Source organism: Psittacula echo (genome assembly GCF_963264785.1).
Source record: "Psittacula echo genome assembly, chromosome: 22".
NCBI lineage: Eukaryota > Metazoa > Chordata > Aves > Psittaciformes > Psittacidae > Psittacula > Psittacula echo.
Window position 1 is genome coordinate 1,306,536 of NC_137758.1, and position 24,533 is coordinate 1,331,068.

Sequence of the window (24,533 nt, forward strand, 5' to 3'; positions counted from 1 at the left end):
CTTGGCTCTGCTCCCGCAGGTGGTCATTTTAATACCTCTTCAGGCTAGAAGTTTCTCGACCTTATGGCAGCAGCCGGCTCTTCTCCATCCGCACAGAAATACAGACACTTGCAGAGGAACGTGCATAGGTACCCTCTGCATCCTGGTAGGGATGGTCTCCTCATGAACTTTACTGCTGAGCTGTGCCAGCTTCTCAGCTTGGTGGGCAAGGCTGAAGCAGGGAAGCATCCCTGGTTGGGGTGCAGGAGAAACACTGGGTGACTTTCCACTGGCTGCGCGCTGACGAGGGTGTGCATGGAAGCATGGGAGAGATTTATGGGCCCAGTTCTGCCAAACACTTGTGATCCCACAAAAATTTATCATCATGTCTCGCAGTACCCGGCAGGATCACACATGCGTTCCCTTCCAATTGTCTGTGGTGGGACATTATTTTCTCCCTTGTGACCTAGCGGTCAATGGCTTTTATTTCTTGAGCTTGCCTGTTTAATTAAGGAATTGCTTCTCACCCAAAGTATGGGATAAGCCAGAATGAAAGCAGCATGCTTTTGAGACTGAAAATAAAACCCTAAATGTCAGCTCACCCGCCAGGCTAGCTATTAAAGCTGAATGAAGTGGTTGCATTATGATGGTCATGAGATGCCTTGTAGAAGGAGCACTATTGTGGGTGAAAACTACTTATTTGACATTTCTCAAGTTGCTTTTAGCATTTCTCCTAAATAAGCCTTTATGCTTTGTCTAAACAGCTGAAGTTGATGCTTAATAAAGCTCTGGACTGGGCTTTGTCCAAGCACTTTCTGTGCTAGATGGCTTCAGTAAACACTTCAGATTTGGAAGCAAAGTAATTGGTAAAATTTCACTAAGGCACCACATGCTGAGGTTATTTAATACCCTGCTATCAATACATATTACAGAACTCAATGGTAGCATTTTAGGTGTATATAGGAGCTCAAAAGCAGCTGGCAATCACACCTGAACTTGCTAATCAACACCAAAAATTAATGACGATCTAATCTGCACATGTGAGCTCCCTTTGAAAAGGTAGATAAGATGCAAGCCTCTGCTGATGGAAAGGATGCTCCTGACCTAACTGCCAAGGGCATCACTTTGTTTCCTGACTGCAGAGTGTTTTATTGTGTCTTGCTGCCCACGGAGTAAGCGTTTCCCTCCTGGACCAGGTATGTAGCACTGTTTCCTACATTGCTCTGAATGCTGTCAGTCAACCGGACATCAACATGCACCATGGGGTCATGATCACTGCAAAGAATGGTTGACTTGCATATATGATACAGTCATGCAAATAAGCATGCAAAGACTTGGACAAGGTGTTGAGGTTGGACCTTTTGTTCAAAATCATATTTGGTCAAAAAGTTTCCTTGGCATGGATTATAATGACAAAAAATGCTCGTTTATGTGGATAGAAATTCCTGTAGTTTTAACACAGGGATTGGAGGGAAAATAGAAATGAGAAGCTTTTTGTTGCTCCAGTCTTCAGGTAAAAAAAAATCTTTCTGTTTCCAGGTTTTGTGGTTTATTTTTTTGGTTGGTTGGTATTTTTTAAATGAAAATATTTTTTTTTTAATTATATTGAGGAGCTTTTAGGCTTTTCAATGAAAAGTGGAGAAAACATGCTAAAAAAAAAACCAAACCCAAACTAGGCAATTCAAGCATTTTGTCTCAAATGGCAGCAATTCCTTGTGAACGAAACCTCTGCCTGCTGCTCCTGCAGCAAAAGGCTGCTCCAGAGGAGTGACCACACAAGGAGGACCCCATTTGCCATGCACGGTCAGCACCTTGTCCCAGCCGAAGGATGCTGTGGCTGTGAGGGAGTAACAAGCAGAGAAGGCTTACAGCACCACGAGGCTGCTGAGGTTCTGGAAGGCATAATCGGGGATGTGCCAGATCTGGTTGAGTGCCAGGGTCATGGCTTGCAGCGCTGGCAGGTGGTTCAGAGCTTGGACAGGGATCTCCGTCAGGGCATTATCATCCAGCCATAGGTGACGCAAGGAAAGCAGCCCCTCAAAGCTCTTCTCGGGCACCACAGAGATAAGGTTTGCATCCAGGCGTCTGAGTGGGAAAGAAACAGGGTGGGGATAAGTGAGAGATGGATCTGGCGTTGCTTTATGTGCCCGCAGTATTATGCAAAGGGAATTTTGATGCCGAGGCGGCATGGATTGATGGCCAGGGAGATTGAATTAGGCTGTAAACAGTGATTAGCATAAGGCTGTGCTTGGAGATGTTTGACCACTGCCAGTGATGATCCCTCCTTGCTGGCCATTTAGTGCTGCCAACTAATGGCAGCTTCTTAAACAAGCGGTTGGACAAAATCCTTCCCCATGGACCCACCAGATGGACATTGGCCAGCAGCAGCTTGCAGGCACCTCACTTCAAAATGAGCATCAAAGCTGCATCCCCTGGGGCTGGGCTTGCCATGGATCTGCCTGAGCTGATCTGCAGAGACACAGCCCTACCTGGGGTACCCCACACCTGCTCACACCCACTGCTGCAGGACAGCCAAACCGTGCGGCCAAAGCCTCATTCCCAAAGAAAAGGGTTTGTCTGGAAATGGGAAATACGTGGCAGCCCCTCTTGGGGTCCTGCGTTTGATCCGAACAGCCGGAGCTCCCTGCAGCAGCACCGCGAACGAGTCAGACCATGTGTCATGGTGCAGGAATTAAGCTTGCGCTCACTGTATCACACACGTTCAGGCCTTTCTTTCTCCTGGATTTGCCAATTGCTTTTTCTCTGTTTCCTTTATTACACTACGGAAACCTAAGGTGGTTGAATTTGAGATTTAATTTGGTGAGAAACTTCAATTTTCAAGACTTGTTTTTGTTCCAAAATAGAATCAGAAGCCAAAACATATCAGGCTTATTATGGGCAAAAAAAAAAGGAGCTAAAAACCTAGGATTGGGAATCATCTCTCTTAAAGATCTGTTATTTCAACAGGGGTGAGCAGGATACAATGTGTTATCTGTAGATTTTAAAATCAAAAAACGCTTCAAATCTGGATGAAATACCAGGAACCAGTTATCCAGGGAGAAAGCAAATTCTGATTTCCATCTGCAGCTAACAGAGCTTATTTTATTTTTCCAAGCTATCTAAAGGAAAGATCTCTGAATTCAAATTGCAAAGAGAAAGCACCCTGTCCCTTATCGAAACAAGAAAGAAGGAAGTTAAGATCCCTCAAATCAACAATCCTCCACAAGAGAATGGGGTATAGAAATCAGTAGTTTTGACTACTTAAAGTAATATTTTTGATGGAAGTTGGACGGTGCAGCAGACCCAACTTTTCCCCCTGGAATGAGGTAAATCCAAATAATAAGGAGCAGAAAAGCAAACCCTGCAGCAGAGCAGGGGAAGATTAAAGACTCTGGTTGAAAATTTCCATCCAAATGTTTTGGGACAAACAAGAACTTCTTGACTAAAATGAAAACTTGAATGGGAAATGTGAATCTTTGCTTCATTTTCCTGTTCCTTCTTCAGTGTAAGAATTCTGTCCGGTTTTGGCATCATATTTTTCCCCAAAACAAAAAAGCGCTGCTTACTTTTCTCAGAGTCATTCTTTCACCCAACTCCTTCTATTTTTACTGAAAATGGTTTGAAAGTGAATGATCTGTTTCAAGTTTAATTAATGAAGGAACAGACAATGAAATATCCATTGAGAATAGCTGTAGTTTTTCAGAACTAAATGGCAGGGGGTTGGAACTGGGTGACCTTAAGGTCCTTTCCAACCCAAACCATTCCATGATTCTATGGAGACACTAAAACAGAACCAAAGGCTGCCAAATATTATGCTGAGTATGCTGAGTCGTAAACTCTGCGATGAAGACACCGACATGAACCACAAGGGAGTTTGACTTCAATGTGACCGTGCACCAAGTGTTGGAGAAACCATTAACGTTAATGGATTTGCTCCATGGCTATTTAGCATATGGCCAGGAAAGGCTCCTCTTCACGTCCATGCTCCATAGGTATGACAGACAAGCCAGTGAGGTAGCATGGGTCCTTCACGGGGTTTTGAATGTATTCAGACACCTCCCTGTCTGTGGATCCCTGTGTACAGGGACAATAACTTGGATTCATCTAAGGAGTTTATTAACACACTAATGAAGTTAAAAGTAGGAACAAGGATGTGTCCAGGTGATGGCATTTCACACACAGCATGATGGGCAGGATTCCTTACGCACCTTTGCAGCATTGACAAGGGAACATGGACTAGGTGATGGCTGTGTTCCTGGTACCAGAAGTGTCTTTGGGTTGTTTAATTGCTCTTCAGGGAGCTGCTGGCTCTTTCTGGAATAGAGGTGCATTCTTTCTAATAAAAGCTGTGCATGTGGGGCTTGCTAATTGCTATGGCTTTCAGACAGCTCTCCACTCTCTTCTGGAAGAGAAGTTCTTGGCACAGAGTCCTTAGTAATTATATCAATTATACTAAACAAAAACCAACCCAACAGTTCTCTCCTTTCTTCACTGTGTGACTCTGGCTCCCTAAGTGTTTTGTGTTATGATTTATACCTAAGATAATTGGTCCGATTAGTGGGTAAATGGGACAGCACAGGCTGGGGCTGGCTCCTCACCTTCCACGGAGATGTTTTAATCTTTATTTCACCAAATCACTCAGTTGGTTTTCCTTGCAAGGATTAACCCATTTGTTGCTTACAGAGGAAGATGCCTCTTCCATGAAGCACTGCCAAGGCCACCCCTAACCCATGGCACTGAGGCCTCATCTCCACAGTGTGTGAACACTTGCAGGGACGGTGACTGCAGCCCTGCCCTGGGCAGCCTGTTCCAATGCCCGAGCACCTCGATGTCTCTCTTGTAGTGAGAGGCCCAGAGCTGAACACAGGATTCGAGGTGCAGCCTCAGCAGTGCCCAGTGCAAGGGGACAATCACTGCTCTGTCCCTGCTGCCCCACTGGTGCTATGATCTAAAGCATTCCTAGAAGGAACCAAGCAGGTAAGGAAGTCCATTTCTAATGAGCGAACTGTCAGAGGAGGGATAGTCCTCCTTCTCAGCATGTAGAAAATAAGCCAGTGCAGCCATTCAGGAGTTCAGGTGTGGGGGGTGTGTGTGGGGTTGACAGCGCAGTGAGCATGTCATAAGTTTTGTATTAATTCTAACAGGTCAAGCTATAATCTGAGATCTTTGGTTTCCTGTGCCACAGACCCAGCAGTTTCTAAGAACTGTCTTGTTCCAGTAACTGCTTCCTGAGTGCTTCAGAGGGTGTAAAAGCATGTTTCCTAGATATCTATAAGCACATGCATCCTCCTGTCTGTAACATGACTGGCAGAAGTTTGAGGCAATGGATAACCAGAAACAGTCTCTCTGTTCCCTAAGAGATTTGGTGCAAATCTCAGGCTATGACTGGCAGAAGGAACTTCATCTGTATCTTTCCAGTTCCTTCTGGTTGTGGAGCATTTGCAGGGAGAGCAGACTGGAGACGATAACAATGCACAATGCCGTGCTCTCAGGAAATACCCAGACCTTTGCTGCTGTTCTTCCTTGCACACAGTAGTGCCAATAATAGCTGGCTGCCTGGTTGTCTTGCACAAACTATGTGGAGTAACCTGTCTGCAGAACAGACCCTCTGACGTTCCTCCACTGCCCACATCCAAGTCACAACAGGACAATGGGACCTCAAACTCCAATCCATCCTCCCAGTACTTCTTGCGATGTTATCGTGCTATTGTTTCCCTTGATGAAGTTGGAGAAAACTTGCCACCAAAGATCATATGAAGCATCGGGTGGTAGAGATCTGGGTTGTTCCCTCTCCAAACTAGTGAGCTTCTCTGCATCTTGATTGTATGTCAACAGCTCAACATAGGACATAAGGAAGGGATGGTCTGGAGGGTCACTGACCCGGCAGCAGTGGGAGGAGGAGCTGGTTGCACACCCCTTCCTCAGACCACCCGTTTCTTGGGGAGCAAGGTACTTGCTGTGTTCCTGGCCCCAGCGTTCATGTGTGTCTGCTGAACAGAGCTGATCTCACCAGAAATGTCTAATTGGTGCCTTCAGGCAATCATGTCTCTCTTCCTGTCTGAGTTTATCTTGAAAGGCTCGATTGAGTTACCTCCTATCCCATAATAGGATCTAAGTTCCTTGTAGTAACATAAGAAGGAGATGATGTCACTGCAGCTAAACTGCTCTGATAACTTATTAATGACTTGGGCCAACACCTCAGGTCCTTTCTCAAGCAAAACTCCCAGACACAGTGAGTCAGTACCTGGCTTGTGAGCTCCTGGGGAACTTGCCATGCAGTGAGCTGAGGGCACAGGGAGGGAGGATGGCTCCAGAGCCCTGCAAAACACCCTGCTCAAAGGCACCTTGTCCTGCTGCAAGGGTCCCTGAGTCTGCCCAAATAGCCCAGGTGAGGAGCAAAGGTTCTTCCATCAGCTGATACCAAATGGAATAGGAAAAGGCAGCAAGGGATTGCAGTGCTAACCTGGAAGGTGCAAAACTGGGTTCAATTTCTGCTCTGCCCACTGTGTCCTTGTGGTCGTAACATACTGCAGATATAGTGGGAGAATGGACCTGTTGGAATTGGTCTAGAGGAGAGCTACAGAAATGGTCAGAGGGCTGGAGCACCTCTCCTAGGAGAGGCTGAGAGAGTTGGGGTTGTTCAGCCTGGAGAAGGCTCTTGGGAGACCTTATTGCAGTTTTTCAATACTTAAAAGGGGCTTATAAGAAAGACCTTTTAGTAGGGTCTGTAGCGGTAGGACAATGATTAATGGTTTAAACTAAAAAAGGGGTGATTTAGGCTAGATATAGGGAATGACTTATTTATGATGAGGGCAATGAAACACTGGAACAGATTGCCCAGAGAGGTGGTAGATGCCTCATCCTTGGAAACACTCAAGGCCAGGTTGGATGTGACTCTGAGCAACCTGATCTAGTTGAGGATGTCCCTGCTCACTGGCTGCAGGGGCTGGACTACATGACCTTTAAAGGTTCCTTCCAACCCAAACTGTTTTATGATTCTATGAAAGGCACGTTATTGAACAGGTAAAACATTGCCTTGTAGGCTTGCTGCAGTGCCTGGGCTCTCTGCCTCTGCCACAGAAGAGCTCGCAGCCCTCAAGCAGGACTCGCAAGAGTTCCTTAGCTCCATTTCCAGGCTAAAAACTCTTGAGAAAACCATCCCAGGCACTGAATGAAAGTGCAAGATGCAAACACGCTCCCGGTTGGCTGTGGAACAGGAACTGGTGGAAAAGTTCGCAGGGCTCTGTTTGGACTGCAGTGAGTCTTCACTCCCGACTTAATGGGACAAGTACCTCCGGGAAGCCCTCCATGAGCGATGCTCAGGAAATGAAATCAGAGCAATACCTGGGCTCCACACAAAGTGCCTTTGGTAGAGACAAGAGGGCTTTGTTATCCCCAGTTGCAGACACCTCCAAAACCCCTCAGGTCAGAACCGTGCAGAGCAGGATTGCCAAGATCTCTGTGCAGCTACAGAAACTGCTGACGGTTGGACATCTGCACCCCACTGCCGCACTGGCTCCCCAACCAGCCCTGTCCCTGGGCGCCTGGCATTGCCCCCATTGCCCATGGTGCCAGGCACAGGGAAATGGAGAGTGTACAGAAAGGAGGCAGAGAGAAGCAGGGTTGCTCAAAGGCCCACCAAACCATGTGGGTCCTGCATATTTGCTGGGAAACACAGTGTTTGTCAAGCATACAAGCTGTCTGGAAAAAAGAAGGTAAAAGCAGCTCTTTGGAACAGAAGGAACAGGGCTCTGGGGAGAGTGGCTCTGAACAGGTCACAATGCCCCAGTAGATCCTCAGGGCCAAGCATGCAATGGGACAAAAGAGCCAGTTTGCACAGGAGCCTGAATGCACAGGGACCAGCCTCAGATCAGATGAATCACAAGGTCCCTGTCTGGCAGTGGAGACCTGCAGGGTGTCACAGCTGGGTTCACATCTGCCTTGCTCCATCCACTTCCCACTCATGGGATCCAAATGTCCAGGCTGTGGTGCTTGATTCAGGCAATCGTTGCTAGACCAGTGGTTATTTTGTTTTGATGGGCACTTGGGTGGGTCTTCCTCCTGTTGAGGTTCTGGGCTGTACTGTGGTGTGTTTGAGTGCCTCCTTGTGCTGGGTGAACATCCATAGGATCCCCTGTGCCCATCCAAGGTTCATTTCTTGCTTGCCTCCTCTCTCGAGTTTACCTGAAGCTTCTCTGTGGTTCATCAGGAATGCTTACACATTCAATGCGTGTAACATTTGTGACCCATCTTCCTTTTGCACTGACACATCTACTGTATGTAACATCTGGGACCCATCTTCCCCGCTATGCGGCTTTATCTACTGTATGTAACATCTGGGACCCATTGTCCATCTTCTCTATTGAGTCGTCCCTAGGGAAATGCAGCATGCCCTAGACACTTATGTGTATAGGCGAGTGAGCTAAGGTTCATGAGTCCCAATAATAAAGGTCAATGGAAAACACATTGGAACTTACTATATGACTCATAGGCAAGAGTGTGTGTGTGCGGATTATGGATGTGGGCTGTGGTTATTGTTATTTCTTTAGTGTCTAAAATGTTCTAGGTACTGGGAGGGCAGTCAAGAGGATAGCGTGTGCCTTTTCCTGAAAGCCATTAGAGCCTGAGGTTGGAACTGACAGTGCATATGGGAGGGGTATGAAGGTGGAATTAAGTTTCGATGTTTGTCAGAGTCTCTTCTGAGGGATGTTCGCTTATTGAAAGGTGGGTACTGCAGTCATTGCAGAGTGGCCAGAGAAAGGGAGGAACAACACAGTAGTCAGTATAGAAAAGTTTACAGGCAACTACGCTACACGTTGGACACAGCCATGTAGGTATAACCTCTGCTAGACAAATACAGCTCAAGCCACACAACCTATGCTGTGACTTCTTCCCTTGGGAGCACAACCGGTGAATTCCAGAGGTGCTGGCACATGGCAAGGGTGTCACTCACCCCCCCCCCCCCTTCAAGTGCTGCCAACCACAAGCTCTGTGAATGGGAAAGTTGGAAAATGAAGTCCCAAGAGAGGAATCAGAGGCACGTTCCAGAGAAGAATTTTAAAGTCTGTAAAGAGATGGAACTGCTGCTCTTTACACACTGCGTGCACAGGTGAGGCATGCAATAGTGTCGGAGAGATGCTCAGCTCTGCTTTGGTACCCATGCTCTGATGATGAGTGTTGCTTGGTGATCTGTTTTTGCCAGATACAAGTGGGGGATGAGGAGAGGGACATTTTGGTTTTGCTCTCTGGGGGCAGGAAAACCACATCTCACCCAGCCTTATTCACACAGAAGTTGAAACCGATTATAGGGTCTTTCCATAGCCAGAAGAGAAAACCAGAGCCCTCCAGAGACTGATTCATGCCTCCAGACAGGGCTCTGAGATAACAGGGATGATTCACCCTCTGGAGATGCTGATAATTTTCCACTGCTGACTAGCTGAGATGAGTAATATCTAGACAGCTACGGTCAGAGGAGACAGATCCACCTGGTCTGCCCAAGGGAGGCGTGGGCACAGCATGAGCTTACCTGAAGGGAAGGAAGGTTGTGTAGGGAGGCCATGGAGGATGACTCAGAAGAATCTGGTTTCCTTCCTGGTGGTATCTTAGGATCTTCCACCATGAGGGAAGGCTCTAGCACTCCACTCATAGCACAGGCATGAAGACACCAGCCTCCTGGTCCCAGCCGCTCAACTTCCCAACTACAGAACAGGCCCAGGCTGCTCTGTTGCAATGCCGAATCCCACTGCTGTCCTTTGAGGGTTGCAAAAGGGAGGCAGTGAAGCTGCTACCTAGAACACAGTGACCAAGCCCCTATAAAAGAGCGTGATGCCCTTTCTGCCAAGTGGATTTGCCAGTGGGAGGAAGGATTACAGCACATGGTGCCAGTTCCTGCTTCCGTACAGCTGGTGAGCAATACTAACAGCAGCCAAACTTCAGCAAGGACTCACTGCACCACGGGTACATCACTGCACGAAGGTTACCTGCAGTACATCCAGATGTGGGGCACACCTGTCTGCAGTGCTCACTTGGATGTGGCCACTCCTAGACTTCCTTCTTTGCGGGAATTCCATTAAACACTAAAATGCCAAAATGGAGACCAGGCTTCTAAAAACAAGAATGGGGACAAAACTCCACTCCTGTCCAGAGCTGGCTGCTGAGAAGAGGTGCCTGAGGGAAAAGAGGGGATTTCAGATGTGGAGCAAGAAGGTTTTAAACAGCAAGTGTCCTCTGGAGCAGAAGGAACTTCTTTAGTGCTTATTCTGGGCTCCCTTTCCTGCCACAGACAGGCTTTCTGCTGCAAGGTGGTCTATAACAGGTGGAATTCAAGGTTCTGTGCTCTCAGCAATGCTCATCACCAAGCAAGTACTCGGAGCTGCTTTGTTTCAGCCTATTTTCAGGTATTGCCATTAAGAACTGCCTCTCTCCTCTTCCCTGCCCTCTTTTCACTGTGCTCCAGAAAGACCCTGTAGCCAATCAGTCGTGTTACAGGACTGAGGTGGTCTTGCCACAAGACAACTTCTATGCCAACAGACTGTAAGGCACTGAAATGTTAAGCTGACTTCATAGATTTCTGTTTGTTTTGGGGTTTTTTTCCATGGCTTTTCTCTTCTAAACACCCAATGGAAACAACACCTTTCCTAAACCTTCCTGCATCACGTGTGATTGGTAGAGAAGAATATTGCCGTTAACAGCAAACTGTCAAATCTCCAACAGATCAAAGAAGTGAAACAAGGACTGAAGGGACTGAGCTCTTCAGGCCATGCTGATTCCAAAGTGATATTTTTCTTCCTTCTGTCATAAGAATTTATATGCTTGTGAGAATCCGATCAGGTGGGAAGCGCTTTCCGCCTTTGTCTACATCAAAGTCCACATGTTCTCGAATCGCTATAATTCATCCTTTGCATTTTAATCTCTGGCCATATGTATAAAAATAATTACCTGCCTTGAGGAGCAGGGGATGAAGTAGTCTTTAGTGCATTTCCATAAGAGTCCAAAAGGTTCCTGCTAAAGATATCAGAGAAGTGGCAAACCAACGGGTTGGAGGAACTGGATTATTTTAGTTAGAGGCAAGATGAACCTGTATGCAGGGAATGTAGATCAGGTTGATTTAGCTTTAAGAGGTTATGAGTCAAGTAAACCTGGAGTGAAATCAGAACATAATGGGAAATATTCGTAGAAAACATGAAAGTGCTTGCAATATTTATAAGAACAATGCATATGAGACTGTTTGCCCTCCACGTTGCATCCCATCAGCTTATGAAGACATCAAATCCTTCTGCAGGACAGATGTAAAGAGTTCAGACGCTGCTGTCATGCTTTCCCATCTGGAATGGGAAGGTGATGTTAACAGGACCAGGGCTGATGGGACTGACTGTGGCTGACTTCTGCTGGGAACAGCAGATTTGTGCCGGAGTGGCGGGTGAATCCTGAAAGCATTTCAGATGGATGACGGATGTGGTGAACAAAGACTGTGAGGGAGAAAGGAGAACTGAAATGAGAGCGAGGCCAGGATCCCAGAGAATGGGACCTACTGGGTATAGGTCCATCAGAGAATCCCGGAGTGGTTTGGGCTGGAAGGTGCCTTAAAACTCCTCCAGCTCCAACCCCTGCCACGGGCAGGGACCCCTTCCACTGGAGCAGCTTGCTCCAAGCCCCTGTGTCCAACCTGGCCTTGAACACTGCCAGGGATGGGGCAGCCACAGCTTCTCTGGGCACCCTGGGCCAGCGCCTCAGCACCCTCACAGGGCAGGACTTTTTCCTAGTATCTAATTAAAATCTCCCCTCTGTCAGCTTAAAGCCATTCCCTCTTGTTCCACTCATTCCTTTGTAAAACGTCCCTCTCCAGGTTTCTTGTAGGCCCCCTTTAGATATTGGAAGACTGTTACAAGCTCTCCCCAGAGCCTTTTGTTCCCCAGGCATCACCACTGCAGCCATATACAGATGGAACAGCTGGGTCAGCCACACTGTCTGACGTGTGTCCTGTGGCCACCATATAGCCACCCACACTGGAAAAGCTCTGACACTCTTCTGGCTGGCACCAGTCCCCCTTCCCCTTCCAAACTGCTGTAGACAACACCCACCTGATGAACCAGATACACATTTAGCACCTTCCCAAAGCGCAAGAAACTCCAGAAAGAGCCAGCCATTCTCATCACTTTCCATCAGTGTTTGAAGAAGAAAACCCAAGAGTTTATCTTGATCTCTTAATCCATCAGATTTCTTTTCTCTTTGCTTTCTCTGCAAGCCTGGTAATTATAATTTATAACACCTGCTCACTTTGAAATACCTTGGACTCCTTCTGCCTGGCAGAGGAACAGACACAGTGCCCATCTGCTCCAGGTAAGTGCTCACAAACCACAAAGTCGTTAATTAGACTGACACACGACTCTTCCAGAATACACATGGTGTGTTGTTACTGCACCTATAAACCGCTGGTAACCAGATACTCTGCCAGGGGATCACAACTGGATCAGAGCATTACGTAAAGCCTTGGCACCCGTAGCAGGGCTCAGAGCGTTGCCATCAGGTGTGCATGTTCTCTCTAATCCTCCCCACCAGGTTTCCCAACATGCTTCCCAGATAAAGCAAGCCTGCTGGGAAGCAGCTCTCTCACACTTGGTAGGAAGCTCAGGCTCCAGCATTGTATTCTCTTCTTTTGAAACCTAAATTCCTCTTTGTGTTCATTTAGTGATTCCTGCCAAGGTCTCCTTCCTGACAGCTCAGGCTCCAGGCAGCGATGCCTCCATATCCTGTAGCTGACAGGGAGCAAGGCAGGTCTGATTCTGGCCCCACGGGCATGGCTGCAGCTTCAGAGGACCTGAGATGAGGGGTGTTTGTAAGGACAGGTATGTCTGATGTGGATGGGGGTATTTGGGTGGATTTGACACTTGCCTCCTCAGGCTGGCTGGCATCCATGGGGCAGAGTGAATCATGAGCACCTCTGTTTGGGAAGTGCTGAACCCATATAAGTGAATGCCTCCCTCTGGAAGAGGAGTGGTCCAGAGCACATGAAGTCCCTGGTGAGTGATACTCAGTGATGCTCAGGAAGCCAACCTGGAGCAGCCAAGCTTTGGGTCAGCACATGAAGTGACAGGGAACGGGTGTCCTTGATCCACGAATGCCCTTGGCACAGAGTTGATGAGTGAAAACCTCTGCCCAGTTTGGTGTCTTCCCTGCACTTGTGTTAGAGTTTGCAGGAGGAAGCCCTGTTTGTGTGCTTGAAACAGTATTTGCCAAAACTCAGGACTGCATCTCAGTTAGAAAAGGTATGGGGCAATGGGAACATCCTCTTGGAGAGCATCCACAGGGGAGCACCCTGTCCCTCCAATCTCACCTAAACTTGCCTGAATCAAAGCCAGCTTTTTTGGCATGGTGTCCTGTGAACAATTCTTCAGTTCCTTCCATTACTTGGAGAGCCTCATCTAGGCATTAGGGTTTTGCTGCATTTCAGCTCTAACTTGGTGCTGTGCAGTCAGTAAATACCAACCTCTCCCTGTCCAACAGTGGTTAGAAGCCTCCCATTTTGTCCCACTTGTTTGGCCACCTCATTCCTTGAATTGCCTGGTAAGTCCTATTGGTAGAACTATGCTCAAAGCTATTGTTCTCTCAGTTAGTGGGCTGCTTCTGTGATAAACCTGAGGGAAGACTTGTGTATTGAGAAGCCTGTTTTTCCTTTCCTGTGCCAGCTTGGCCAGAAGAGATACACACTTCAAATCCTGCCTGGATCCCAGAATGACGAATGGGGACATCAAATGCAAATATCTGAAAGAGCAAGAAAATAACCAGCGCACAATCCCTTTCTGTCTAGTACAGCTCTCTGTTCCACTTGTGCTGGCTCCCATTTTCACCCCCCTTTTCAGCTCTCCTGCCTGCTTTGCCTGTGTTGCCAACTTGCAAAGCAGAGAGTTAATAGCCCGTGAGGTGCCACGCAAGGCTGGTAACTCATCAATGGTCATGATGTGCTATGAAGGCTCTTCCCCTTCTGAATGGAAAACAAATAGTCTGAGCAACACGAGTACACTGGGTCTTAGGTAGTCTGACTGGTAATGCTTGGAAACCATGCTGTAGGTGACCTATAGGTGTTCCAGGGTGGCTACGCTTTTGGCAGTGAATACACAAGAGTCTCATAAACTTGTGGAAAATGACTCAGATGTTTGAAAAAGAGGGAAGCAAAAAAACCTCCCTAACACAGACCTACACCGGAGGCTCTTGGCCCGAGGTTAGCAACTACATTTGGAGAAGTCAGGGCAGCACCAATGAACACCAAGCAGAGCATCTTAGTTCTGTGTCTGCCTTCAGACACAGTGACTGTCTACCCTGTGCCACTACTGTTTGCAGTGGTTCAGCCCTATTCAGAATGCTCTTACAAGCTTCAGTGGTGCTGATTATACAAGTTGGGCACTTACCAAACAGCCCTTCCCTAAATTCAGGATCTGATTGCAAGTGTGCCCTGACTCAGGAAAACGGCAGCTACTACAGTGATGTGATTTTTAGCGAGAACAGTGGGACAAACCTGCTGTGGATATGGTTACGTTAAAGGAAAAGCATGATTGCAGACTCAGCTTCTTCTTATGGCTCAGTCACTAGAAGTGATTTAAAGCATTTCTACCCTGACAAAGATACCCTCTATCTGGGTAAATCAGCCCTCCTGGCATGTCGACAGATCAGAGCATCCTCTGTGCTCCCTGGCAGGTCACTTCCCCACTGCGGTCCACAGCAGAGAGGACAGAGCCCCTTCTGGGTGGATATTTTCCAGCATTCCTTGAAATATGCATTGGCAATGGTGGCCTTTTCATCACAGTGCACACATGGGGAGCTGTAATTTCAACATCCTTTACCAAGACAATGTTCCTTCCTTGAAAACTGCCCTCCTCTCCCTTCTAAGCTAAGTGACATTAATCTTTGCTTTAATTGGAAAAGAAAAGGAAGAAGGGACAGAACATCCTTGACAAAGGAACTAATGACTCAAGTGCTGGGAAGCCCTGGGGCCCCCAAGGGACTGTGCAGCTCACAGCAGTGATTTTTAATGACTTACAGAGATTGGAGGTTTGGAAGATCTCTCAGTGCCTCTGCAGGGATGCAGCTCATCTGATTGTTCTGCAGCATCCTAGAATTAGAAAGAAGAAAACTTTTATGTAAAAGAAAAAAGCCAGAACCCTGACACAATGTGGAGGATGCCACTGATTGTTTCTGAAGCTGTTCTGGACTCCTGTTGGAAAGCTGGAGGGGTTAGAAAGCACCCTGTTGGTCACTCAGGACTCTTAAGCAAGCTTAAGGCTGCTGGCAGGTCAGCCGCAGCCCAGGCTGGCCTGGGATCCTGCAGTACAGGGTACCAGGGGTGAGCTTGGTGAGGGAAGGAGGTGACCATAAGGGGGCCTTTCCACTGCATTTAGTCCAGAGTGCTTACTACCAGTGCTTCCAGCTGAGTTGTCCTTATTAATACTTGTGTAAGAGAATAAACCCCCTGTGTGTGCCAGTGGTGGTTACCTCTGCAGGGTCTATGGAAACTGGCCTGTGGGCAGGGTTTTTATTTGACTTGTGGGGCAGCTGCAAACACAATGGGTGAGGAACCACTCCATAGCTCTTTGCTAAGGGGCTTTGGAGCACAACTTGAAGCAGTAACTGGAGCTGTTGTGGAAAAACCCAAACTAGTCCAGAAGCTTCAGGGGAGCGGGTGACTGGAGCTGTTGGGCTGAACGGGCAGGACCCAGGAGGACTGCTCAGGAATGGAAGTGAGCATAGGGCACGGAGAAGGACCATGGGAAGCTCATCAAGGTGGACAACTTTATACAAAGATCAACACAACTTCAGGGGCTCCTAGTCCTGCATATGGGTTTCTCTCTGCAGCTGGGATGTGCTGGAGGGATAAGACATCCTGCAGCCCAGTGCAGGAGTTCAACTATTCAGGTTTGTTAAAAATCAAGAAGATGCACCGCTGAACAGAGTGGGTCTTTAGGAAGTGCTGTTGGGTTTTTGGTGGGAAACACACTGGATCTCAGTGGCTCTATGAAATCTGAGCTCAGTGTTTAGAGCTGGTGAGTGGAAGTATCTGGAGTCAATATTTAAGCAAAATCTATTGTCGTACTACTGCTGGATCCTGCTGCCTCCCATCTATTACAAGTCCCTTTTCCAACCAGTAACACAGACTGAGAGACTTTCCAGACCACCAGCAACATGGGCTGGTTCCAAAACGAAGCTGATTTGGCACAGACAAACAATTTGGAAAGCATGCTAAGGCACATGGAAAACAACAAGGTGGTTGGTGACAGGCAGCATGGCTTCACTAAGGGGAAATCCTGCCTGACCAATTTGGTGGCCTTCTACGGCTGGGGCTACGGAACTGATGGATGGGGCAGAGCAGTTGATGCCATCTACCTGGACTTGTGCAAAGCATTTGACACTGTCCTGCATGACATCCGTGTCTCTAAACTACAGAAACATGGATTTGATGAATGGACCACTTGGATAAAGAATTGGCTGGATGGCTGCATGCAATGTCACTATCTACCCAGCTCTATGACCACCCTGGTTGGCGCAGTTTCTCAATTGCCGAGTGCATTTTTGTCTTCAAGCAGCTGTATCAATGAGTAAAGTCCTACAGGACTGTGCTGATTGATGAGCCACTATCAAATGCAGGACCAGACCATCTGGACAAGCTAAGGACTTTGATTGAGAGGTGACACTGTCCTGCATGACATCCTTGTCTCTAAATTGAAGAGACATCAATTTGATAGATGGACCACTTGGTGGATAAAGAACTGGCTGGATGGCCCCACGCAAAGAGTTGTGGACAACGGCTCAATGTCCAGCTGGAGACCAGTAACGAGTGGTGTCCCTCAGGGACTGGTGTTGGGTCCAGTCTTGTTCAGGAATTGGTGTTGGGACCGGTCTTGTTCAACATCTTTGTCAGTGACATGGCTGCAGTGTGCGCTCGCAGCCCAGAAAGCAACCGTATCCTGGGCTGCATCAAGAGGAGCGTGACCAGCAGGTCCAAGGAGGTGATCCTGCCCCTCTACTCTGCTCTCATGAGACCTCACTTGGAGCATTGTGTGCAGTTCTGGTGTCCTCAACATCAAAAGGACATGGAACTGTTGGAACAAGTCCAGAGGAGGCCACGAGGATGCTCAGGGGCTGGAGCAGCTCCTGTATGAAGACAGGCTGAGAAAGTTGGGGCTGTTCAGCCTGGAGAAGAGAAGCTGCGTGGAGACCTCAGAGCAGCTTCCAGTGTCTGAAGGGAGCCTACAAGGATGCTGGGGATGGACTCTTTATCAGGGACTGCAGTGACAGGACAAGGGGTAACGGGCTCAAACTGAAACAGGGGAAGTTTAGATTGGATCTAAGGAAGAAATTCTTTACTGTGAGGGTGCTGAGGCACTGGAATGGGTTGCCCAGGGAGGTTGTGAATGCTCCATCCCTGGCGGTGTTCAAGGCCAGGTTGGAGAGAGCCTTGGGTGCCATGGTTTAGTGTGAGGTGTCCCTGCCCATGGCAGGGGGGTTGGAACTGGATGATCTTAAGGTCCTTTCCAACCCTAACTATTCTATGGTTCTATGAATATGGTGAGCAAAGACCGCTCTGGCCAGCAAGTGCTCAAAAGCAGGTCTGGATAGTGCACTGCCCCTTTTGGTTGGCACTGTTGAGGTGACCATACTGGAGCTTGCAGACGTGGGCGCACAACCTGCTCTCCACAGCAGCCTGACTGGACCCAGCATAAATCACAGCTCCTCAGAGGTCATGTTTTATTTTCAGAAGCAGGAGGATTGTTTGTTGGCAGAGACCATGCCTGAACGACCAGAAAAATGCTGGGATTGGGTCCCATCACACCAGCATCCTTGCACAAGACAGTCTTAGCAGACTTACAGCCCTCAGAAGTACAGGCCTGTGCATGAAAAAATGTCCCCATCTTGGGAGGCTGAAGTGACTCAGCCAGCACAGTCAAAGGGCTGTTATTGCTTGAGGCAACTGTGCCTGGAGCTTGTGCATCGGGATTAAAGACATTCCAACCTCTGCACGTTTCTCTTCCCTCCCCATGGGAGCGTCTCTTGGATATACCCCACCATTCCCTTTGTTTCAAAGCTATTTCTGTTCTGCACAGGTAGACATAAGGTTTCTCTGGGGATTCCTGAAGTATCCCAAGCCGCTTGCAGACCTGCCATCCTGAGGCAACGTGGCTTTTTTGGTGATGTTTTGATGTGTGCTCACAAGCCAGGCTACACAGTGCTTGCCCTGGACCACACGAGATGCTATGATTGCAGCTCAAAGTGGGAAGAGAAGGAGGGACCAGTGGGGGTGGCCATTGGGTAGAGTCCTTCCAGCCAGGAAGTGTGGCATGTGCGGAGCAAGGCCATCCCGCCAGGCTCACTCCTTCCAACAGGAGCTGGATGGAGACCCACAGTGTGTGGACGGGAGCAGCTGCAGGCAGCACTGATTCACCACACAGGTGCAGGCAGGCTGTGGGCAGCGCTGAGTCTGGATGCTCCACAAGCTCATTGAGGAATGGAGTAGCAGTGTGGGCCACCCCAGCTGGCTGCTGCGGGTGCAGGGTCTGCGGCCAAAAGGATGCACTCTGGCATTTTGCCCTCCACATTTTGGGGTGAGGCAGGCTCAGGTTGTGGTTGTATTGGAGCCTTTCCCTGCGGAGTTTGGTGTGGGATTCCTTCTTGGCTAGTAAATGCTGCTGCAGCATGTTCAGCCAGGAGAGTAAGGGGCCTGGCAGTCCTGCTTGTGCTGCAGAGAGCATTTGAAGAGGGATGCATGTGCAAGGGTGGGATGTGGCGTTAAGTTGTGGCAGCACAAGCTTAGCCACATTGCCAGCTGGGATGGATGCTTCCTGGCAGATGGAGCTCCATTCAGGGTATTTGGAGGTAAGGGGCATTCAGGCAGCTCAAGAGGAGGTCTGGAAGGACAGGCAACTTTCCAGTTTTCCAGAGACTCTGATTAGGTGTCATATTCCAGCTGGAAAGCTTCAAAGCTGGAAGAGCATGGACTGAAGAGTTAATTTTGTAAGGCAAGGACCTTGTCAGAGCAGACAAACCAGCCTATGGCTCTGGTTTCTATTGACCTACCGAAGCATGGACCCAAGAGCATCAACCCCTGTGGGGAAGGCGTGGGTTGGCCAGCACCCCTGGGAGAGGTGCACTCGCAATGTCTTTTCACAAAGGAATGCTCCCATCGGCTGAGAAGACCTCAGAGCTGCCACTGCTGCCAGTCTGCACCCACTGAGGGGAGCTGAGGAGGCCACATCTCTCCTCGCCTTCGGCTCAAGGCTCGGTGTAAGGGGAACTCGGCATAATCCCTGCATCACCGCGCTTTGCCGGCAGTGGGGCAGCCCGGCTCCTCGCTTGCTCTCCTTCAAGTCTCCACACACCTGCCTCCCCGGGTGTACTCCTGCATGGTTTCTGCACAGGCCTATCTCCATGGCCACTTTCCAGGTGGTTTTTGTGCAGTGAAGCAGCTGGAGGAGGCAGAGCCAAGAATCTCGTCCTGCTTCCAGTAGCTCTGGGATTCACTGCGAGGGCAGGGAGAGGACCATCTGCACAGGCAGGTTTGTGGAGGAAATCCCAGGGTGTTTCCCATCCTTTCTAAAGCATAAACTAATTCTCTGGAAAGACCGGGAAAGCACCAGGCCCCCTGACAGCCCAAGATGAATGCGAGCGTTTACCCGTGGACGTGCACATGACCGCAATTAGCACATTAATATTGAGTTATGAACATTGTTACCATTCCCAACCTGTCTCCATGGGGGACTCTCCTGTCACCAGAGGTGAGATCTCTGGTACTTGATGTGAGTCAGTTCTTGAATGCCTACAGGCTTCAGCTGGTTGTGTTTGGGGCAGCCATTCCCAACTCCAGCCATGACTGTCACTGCCAACACTCAGCCAACCTTTGAGAAAGCATCCACAGTTCTAGATATAAGCTGTCCTGAATGTCCCTGGTGCCATCTGCTCCAAAGCCTGCTAGTCCTGTTTCAGATATGGAGCACTTGTCTTTCCTTCCTTATTGCAACAGCTGCTTGTCCTTAAAGGTTTGTGTTTGTCCTCTTTCCCTTCTCCTTCAGGTTAAGTAACCTCAGGTCACTCATTACTCCTTTAAGTCATCACCAGACCCCTGATCCTTCTCACTGTTTTTGAATGAAGCACTTTGGTTTTCTTCCCTGGGCTGCAGGACCCAGTGTCATCCCTCCAGCACCCCTCGGACACAAAAACAAACACATGTGAAGGACCAGGAGCCCCAGAAGTTGTGTTGGTCCTCCTGGGAAGTTGTCCACTTGGATAAGCTTCTCCACTGCAGTGAGCACCTGTGGGATTGATGAGATTGACCACTGGGGCTTATACTCCCCTTTCACAAGTGTGGAGAACCAGGAATGATAATCATGGACCTACAGAGTTCACACCTCTCCCACCTGCCCCATGACCCCCATTGGTGAAGCTCCTCTAAGAGGGATCCCAGCAGCTTTGCACCCAGTGGGAACTGGCTCTGAGTGCATCAGTGAGGACGCTTGTGGTGCTCTGTGGCCCCTGCACTTGGCCTGTGTCCATGCAGAGCAGGCAGTGAGAAGGTCACCAGGGAAGGTGAAGAGAGGTCTTGAGGATGGCAGGATGGTGGGAGTGGGGTACAACAGAGTGATTGGAGGCAAATGAGGAGTTGATGGAGCAGGGATCTGAGGCTGACAGTGTCTAAGGCTCAGACTGCCCTCTGCATGCACCAAGACATCTGAGGCTATTTGTGCTGCCCATGGACCAGTTTTACACAGGAGATGCAGGAGGAGGGCATGGGCAGAGGGTTCATTTTCAATCACGCCCAGCCCTGCCTTGCCCCACTGGAGTGGTGATGAGGTTGTCCTGAAGCATGAGGACACTGATTTCAGCTCCCACAAGACAGCCTTGAGCAAGCTTCTCCATCCAACTATTTCCCAGTTGGAAATGCTCTAAGCCTTCAAGCCATTCCTTATAACAGGGTCACTGGTGAACGTGCTACTGCTGCTGGGTTGTGGTGGAGCACGTTGGGTGGCAGGACAGAGCAAGCGTGCTGCTCCCCTTTCTGCAACCCGTGCTGCCTCCAGAAGGGAGGCACTGCTCTAGTGCTCTGCATTGGGAGTTACCCGGGCCTGACACAAATAGGAATTGATCAAAAGCGGCTTTAAAAGCTCCTGCGTTCCTGGAGGAGAAAGTTCCTCTTGTTGAAATTGGGTGGGAGAGCTGCGGTTTTTCCTCAGTTCCTTTGATTTGTTGCCTAATGCAGGGGATGGATAAATCTCTAAGCCCTGAGATTTAGGGCAGGATTCATACTTTACATCTTCAGAAGATGTAGTAAACAGCCCTATGCTCTCTAATCCTGGAAGCAGGTTTGTACCTGCTCGCTCTGTGTAAACTGGACCAGCTACAACAATTTCACATTGTGGCTGAGTTCAAAACATCCCCTTGGGGATGAAATGTTTATTGCAGGAGATTTTTAAGATGGTTCTTAAAGGGAGAAATGGATTCTCACCTCAATACCCTGCACAGACCCTGTGGGACTGTCATATGAATGCAAAACCGGTGTGACTGCACGAGTGGTGCGACAACCTGGCCCATAGGAAAGTGTTTGCTGGTAGCCCTTGTCACTTAGACTTTCCCTACTCTATAGGCAGAGGGTGGGTGGCTTGCCCACAATGACAAGGAGGCCTTCATTTACCAAGGCTGGCCATTACCAGAGGCTGGGGAGGTGATGGCAATGGTGGCTCTGCAGAAGGGAAGGAATTACTTACAGGATCTTCAGGTTGTAGAGGCCAGAGAAAGCTTCCCCTGGGATCCTGGAGATCTGGTTTCCAGAGAGGCGTCTGCAGTGAAGAGAAGAGCCAGCAACGTGTCAGCATCCTTGTAATGACAGTCCCTTGTCTGCAGAGGCTTAACGACTCATTCATCTTGCCACAGTTCCCGTGGGGAGGAGGCTGCAGCACCTGCAAGCTGAGCCGTGGTCACACACTTGGGGAACCTTTGCCTTTCATTCCCTTACAGTTGGGGAACGGGCAAGGAAAGCAAGGGCTTGTTAGCCCTGCCAGACCTGAACCCAGCGTTATCAGCTTCCAGTGACAGCTCACAGCTCGAGTCATTCCCTGGATACCTGCAGAGAACCCCACTCCATTTTACAGCCCAGGCTGCCTGTGAGAGGGACCTCTGCTCGAGGGCATTGACCAACCTACAGACCCTGCTCTATGCCAGGCACTTGACAGTGAGGGTGCAACAGGGGAAGAACTACCTTCTGCTTGCTCATGCATGGTCCTGAGAGGACTATCCCTAAATCATGGAGCCTCTTCTGTGCCTTTTGTCTGCATGTGGCCTGTTTCTGCATCCTGCAGGTTCTCCTTTGTCCTGTCCATCAAAGCTCAATGTCAATTTTCTTGAACTCCCTCATTCCCAGCGCTACTTTGGCCTGGGTAGTCACAGCTAAGGCCCAGTTCCTTCAACACATGAGTTTGGTATCACTGCTGTGAGGGGAGACAGGGGAAGGGGCTGGAGATGGGGAGTACTGTGTAGTACCACAATAGAACCAGCTCATCTGTCCAAAACCAGGACAGAAAAGTCAGAAGTGGTTCTTGAACGAGTTACAGCTGGAGATAACTGCAGAGGGAAGACAAGGATAGGGACAATGCAGCCTGGGAAGGCTGATGGATGAGGAAGAATGTGAAGGGATGAGAAAGGAAGGCAAAGTGAAAAGCAGAATCACAAAGCAAAGTGGAACCAACAGGGGGGCAGAACAAAGAGCAAGGGACAATGTTCAGGACTGGCTGAGAGAATTTGTCCATGGAAACCTGTGGGATCCATCGTTGTACAGCATCACCTGATCAGAGCACTCAGATTTTAGCAAGGCCCAGAGCAGGCTGGGGCATTAGCAGGGATTTGGAGTTTTTACTGACATTGGAAACTGCATCACTGTTAACATCACTTTCACTGATGTCCATGGCTCGAGTCTAGGCTTGACTTAAGGAGAATCTTCTCTTCTTGTTTCTCCAATAACGAAACATGGACCAAGTCCCAGTGTCCGTAAGTCAGAAATCATGAAAACAGGTTTAACAACCTATTAAGACCCCAAATTGCTACTACATTTGTGTTTTACTATCTGACCCTCGAGTAGTCAAACAAAGGTCAAGGTTGGACTTCTCCATGGTCACAGGTAAGAAACCTGTTGCCCGCTTGACTTGCATCTCCCAAAAGGACACAGTGGACATCATTTGTGACCAGACTCATCTTCAGCCAGTCCAAAGCAGGCCCGAAAGGTTGGGCATAGGTGCTGGCAAGTTTTTTATATTCATTTAGCATTGGCAAAGCTTGTTCCTTTTTACACGTTTTGCCTGTGAAGGAGGCAGGTGTCGAGGCTGAGCAGTGTCACCCAGGCTGGAAGCGTTGTGTATTGCAATGAGGACATGGGGAGGATCTGGGCTGTTCTGGGAGCCACACTGCCCGATGGCAGAGCAGATGTGTGTGGGTGCCCGAGCCCTCTCCCTCCCTGTCTCTTCCCTCCGGAATCTAGGGAAAATTGCTCCCATAATTAGGCCTCTGACAGCATAAACAGCACAGGGTCGTCCCTTTAATGTGTGTGAGCAGGTTGTAACCTGCCTCTCTGCAGTATGCAAGCTGCCTGGCAGGCTGGGCTATTTGTCACTTGGAGGCTGTGATTTGGGGTAATTGCTCCTTTTGATTGCTGATTTCCACATGGGAGGGAGTGCTGTCCAGAGGACTGGAGTGCTCGCCCAGAGGGGACGTGTTCCTGTGCAGCATCCTCAGCCTGCTCCCAGCATCCATCCTACCAGGCTGTGCTTGCTCAGTGAGGGGCTGTCTGTCCTCACCTCCCTGGAGCTCCTACCTGCCCCCATGTCTTAGCTGGCAGCAGTCTACACGTATTCGCTGTTAAATGTGCCTCTTGACTTGTTTCCTGGCAGCTCTGCACCTTTATGTTCACTTTCCTGGGTGTGTTTGAGTGTTTGATAAGTCCCTGAACGGATCTGGGACCTCCAGGATTAGCAGGAAAGGAGTGTGGAGCTTGGGGAGCCCAGGCTGGGGCTCTTGGTCTCAGAGCAGGATGGCAGGGAGCCCCATGTGCTGGTGGGATGCATACTGAACCAGCTTGTGGCATCTCAGCACCATGGGCAAAACAGAACATGAGGGGGAAAACCCAGCTTTCTGCAAGAGATGCCTTGGTTTCGATGGGCACCATCTCTGAGTGAATTCAGAGGCACAAAGCGTCGCTCAGCCCCAGGAGTTAGATTCAATCCAGCTGTATGTCCTGCTGTCCTGGAGCTGACGCTGTGAAATAGAGTTGGGAGAAAGGGAAAGCTCTGGATTTAAAGTGACCGATGGAAGAAGAGGGAGAGAAGGGGCAGGTGGAAGGGGAGGATGGGAGCTGGCTCTGTCTGGCTTGCTCTGGAAAGCTCCTGTGTTTGGTGGATTTTAGATTCTGCTCTCCCCCCACCTTCCCCACTCCTGTGATTTCTGGGAACATTCCTCCAGGCTTTGATCTGCATTCCCAATACACTCCAAGTTGGAACAAACTCATGGTTTACCACCTCTTGGTTACTGCA

At 49.0% G+C, this 24,533-nt stretch overlaps 1 protein-coding gene across 1 annotated transcript in view; it reads right to left on the minus strand.

The window, feature by feature from the left end:
• LGR6 (leucine rich repeat containing G protein-coupled receptor 6) overlaps positions 1 to 24,533 on the minus strand; it is a gene marked incomplete at both ends in the record, with an annotated part of 106,969 nt that overhangs the window by 34,825 nt on the left and 47,611 nt on the right. The window contains 3 exons of the mRNA XM_080632902.1: positions 1,849 to 2,064; positions 15,014 to 15,085; positions 21,723 to 21,794. Of these exons, the coding sequence (XP_080489028.1) occupies positions 1,849 to 2,064; positions 15,014 to 15,085; positions 21,723 to 21,794 (360 nt within the window). The remainder of the gene's footprint in view (positions 1 to 1,848; positions 2,065 to 15,013; positions 15,086 to 21,722; positions 21,795 to 24,533) is intronic.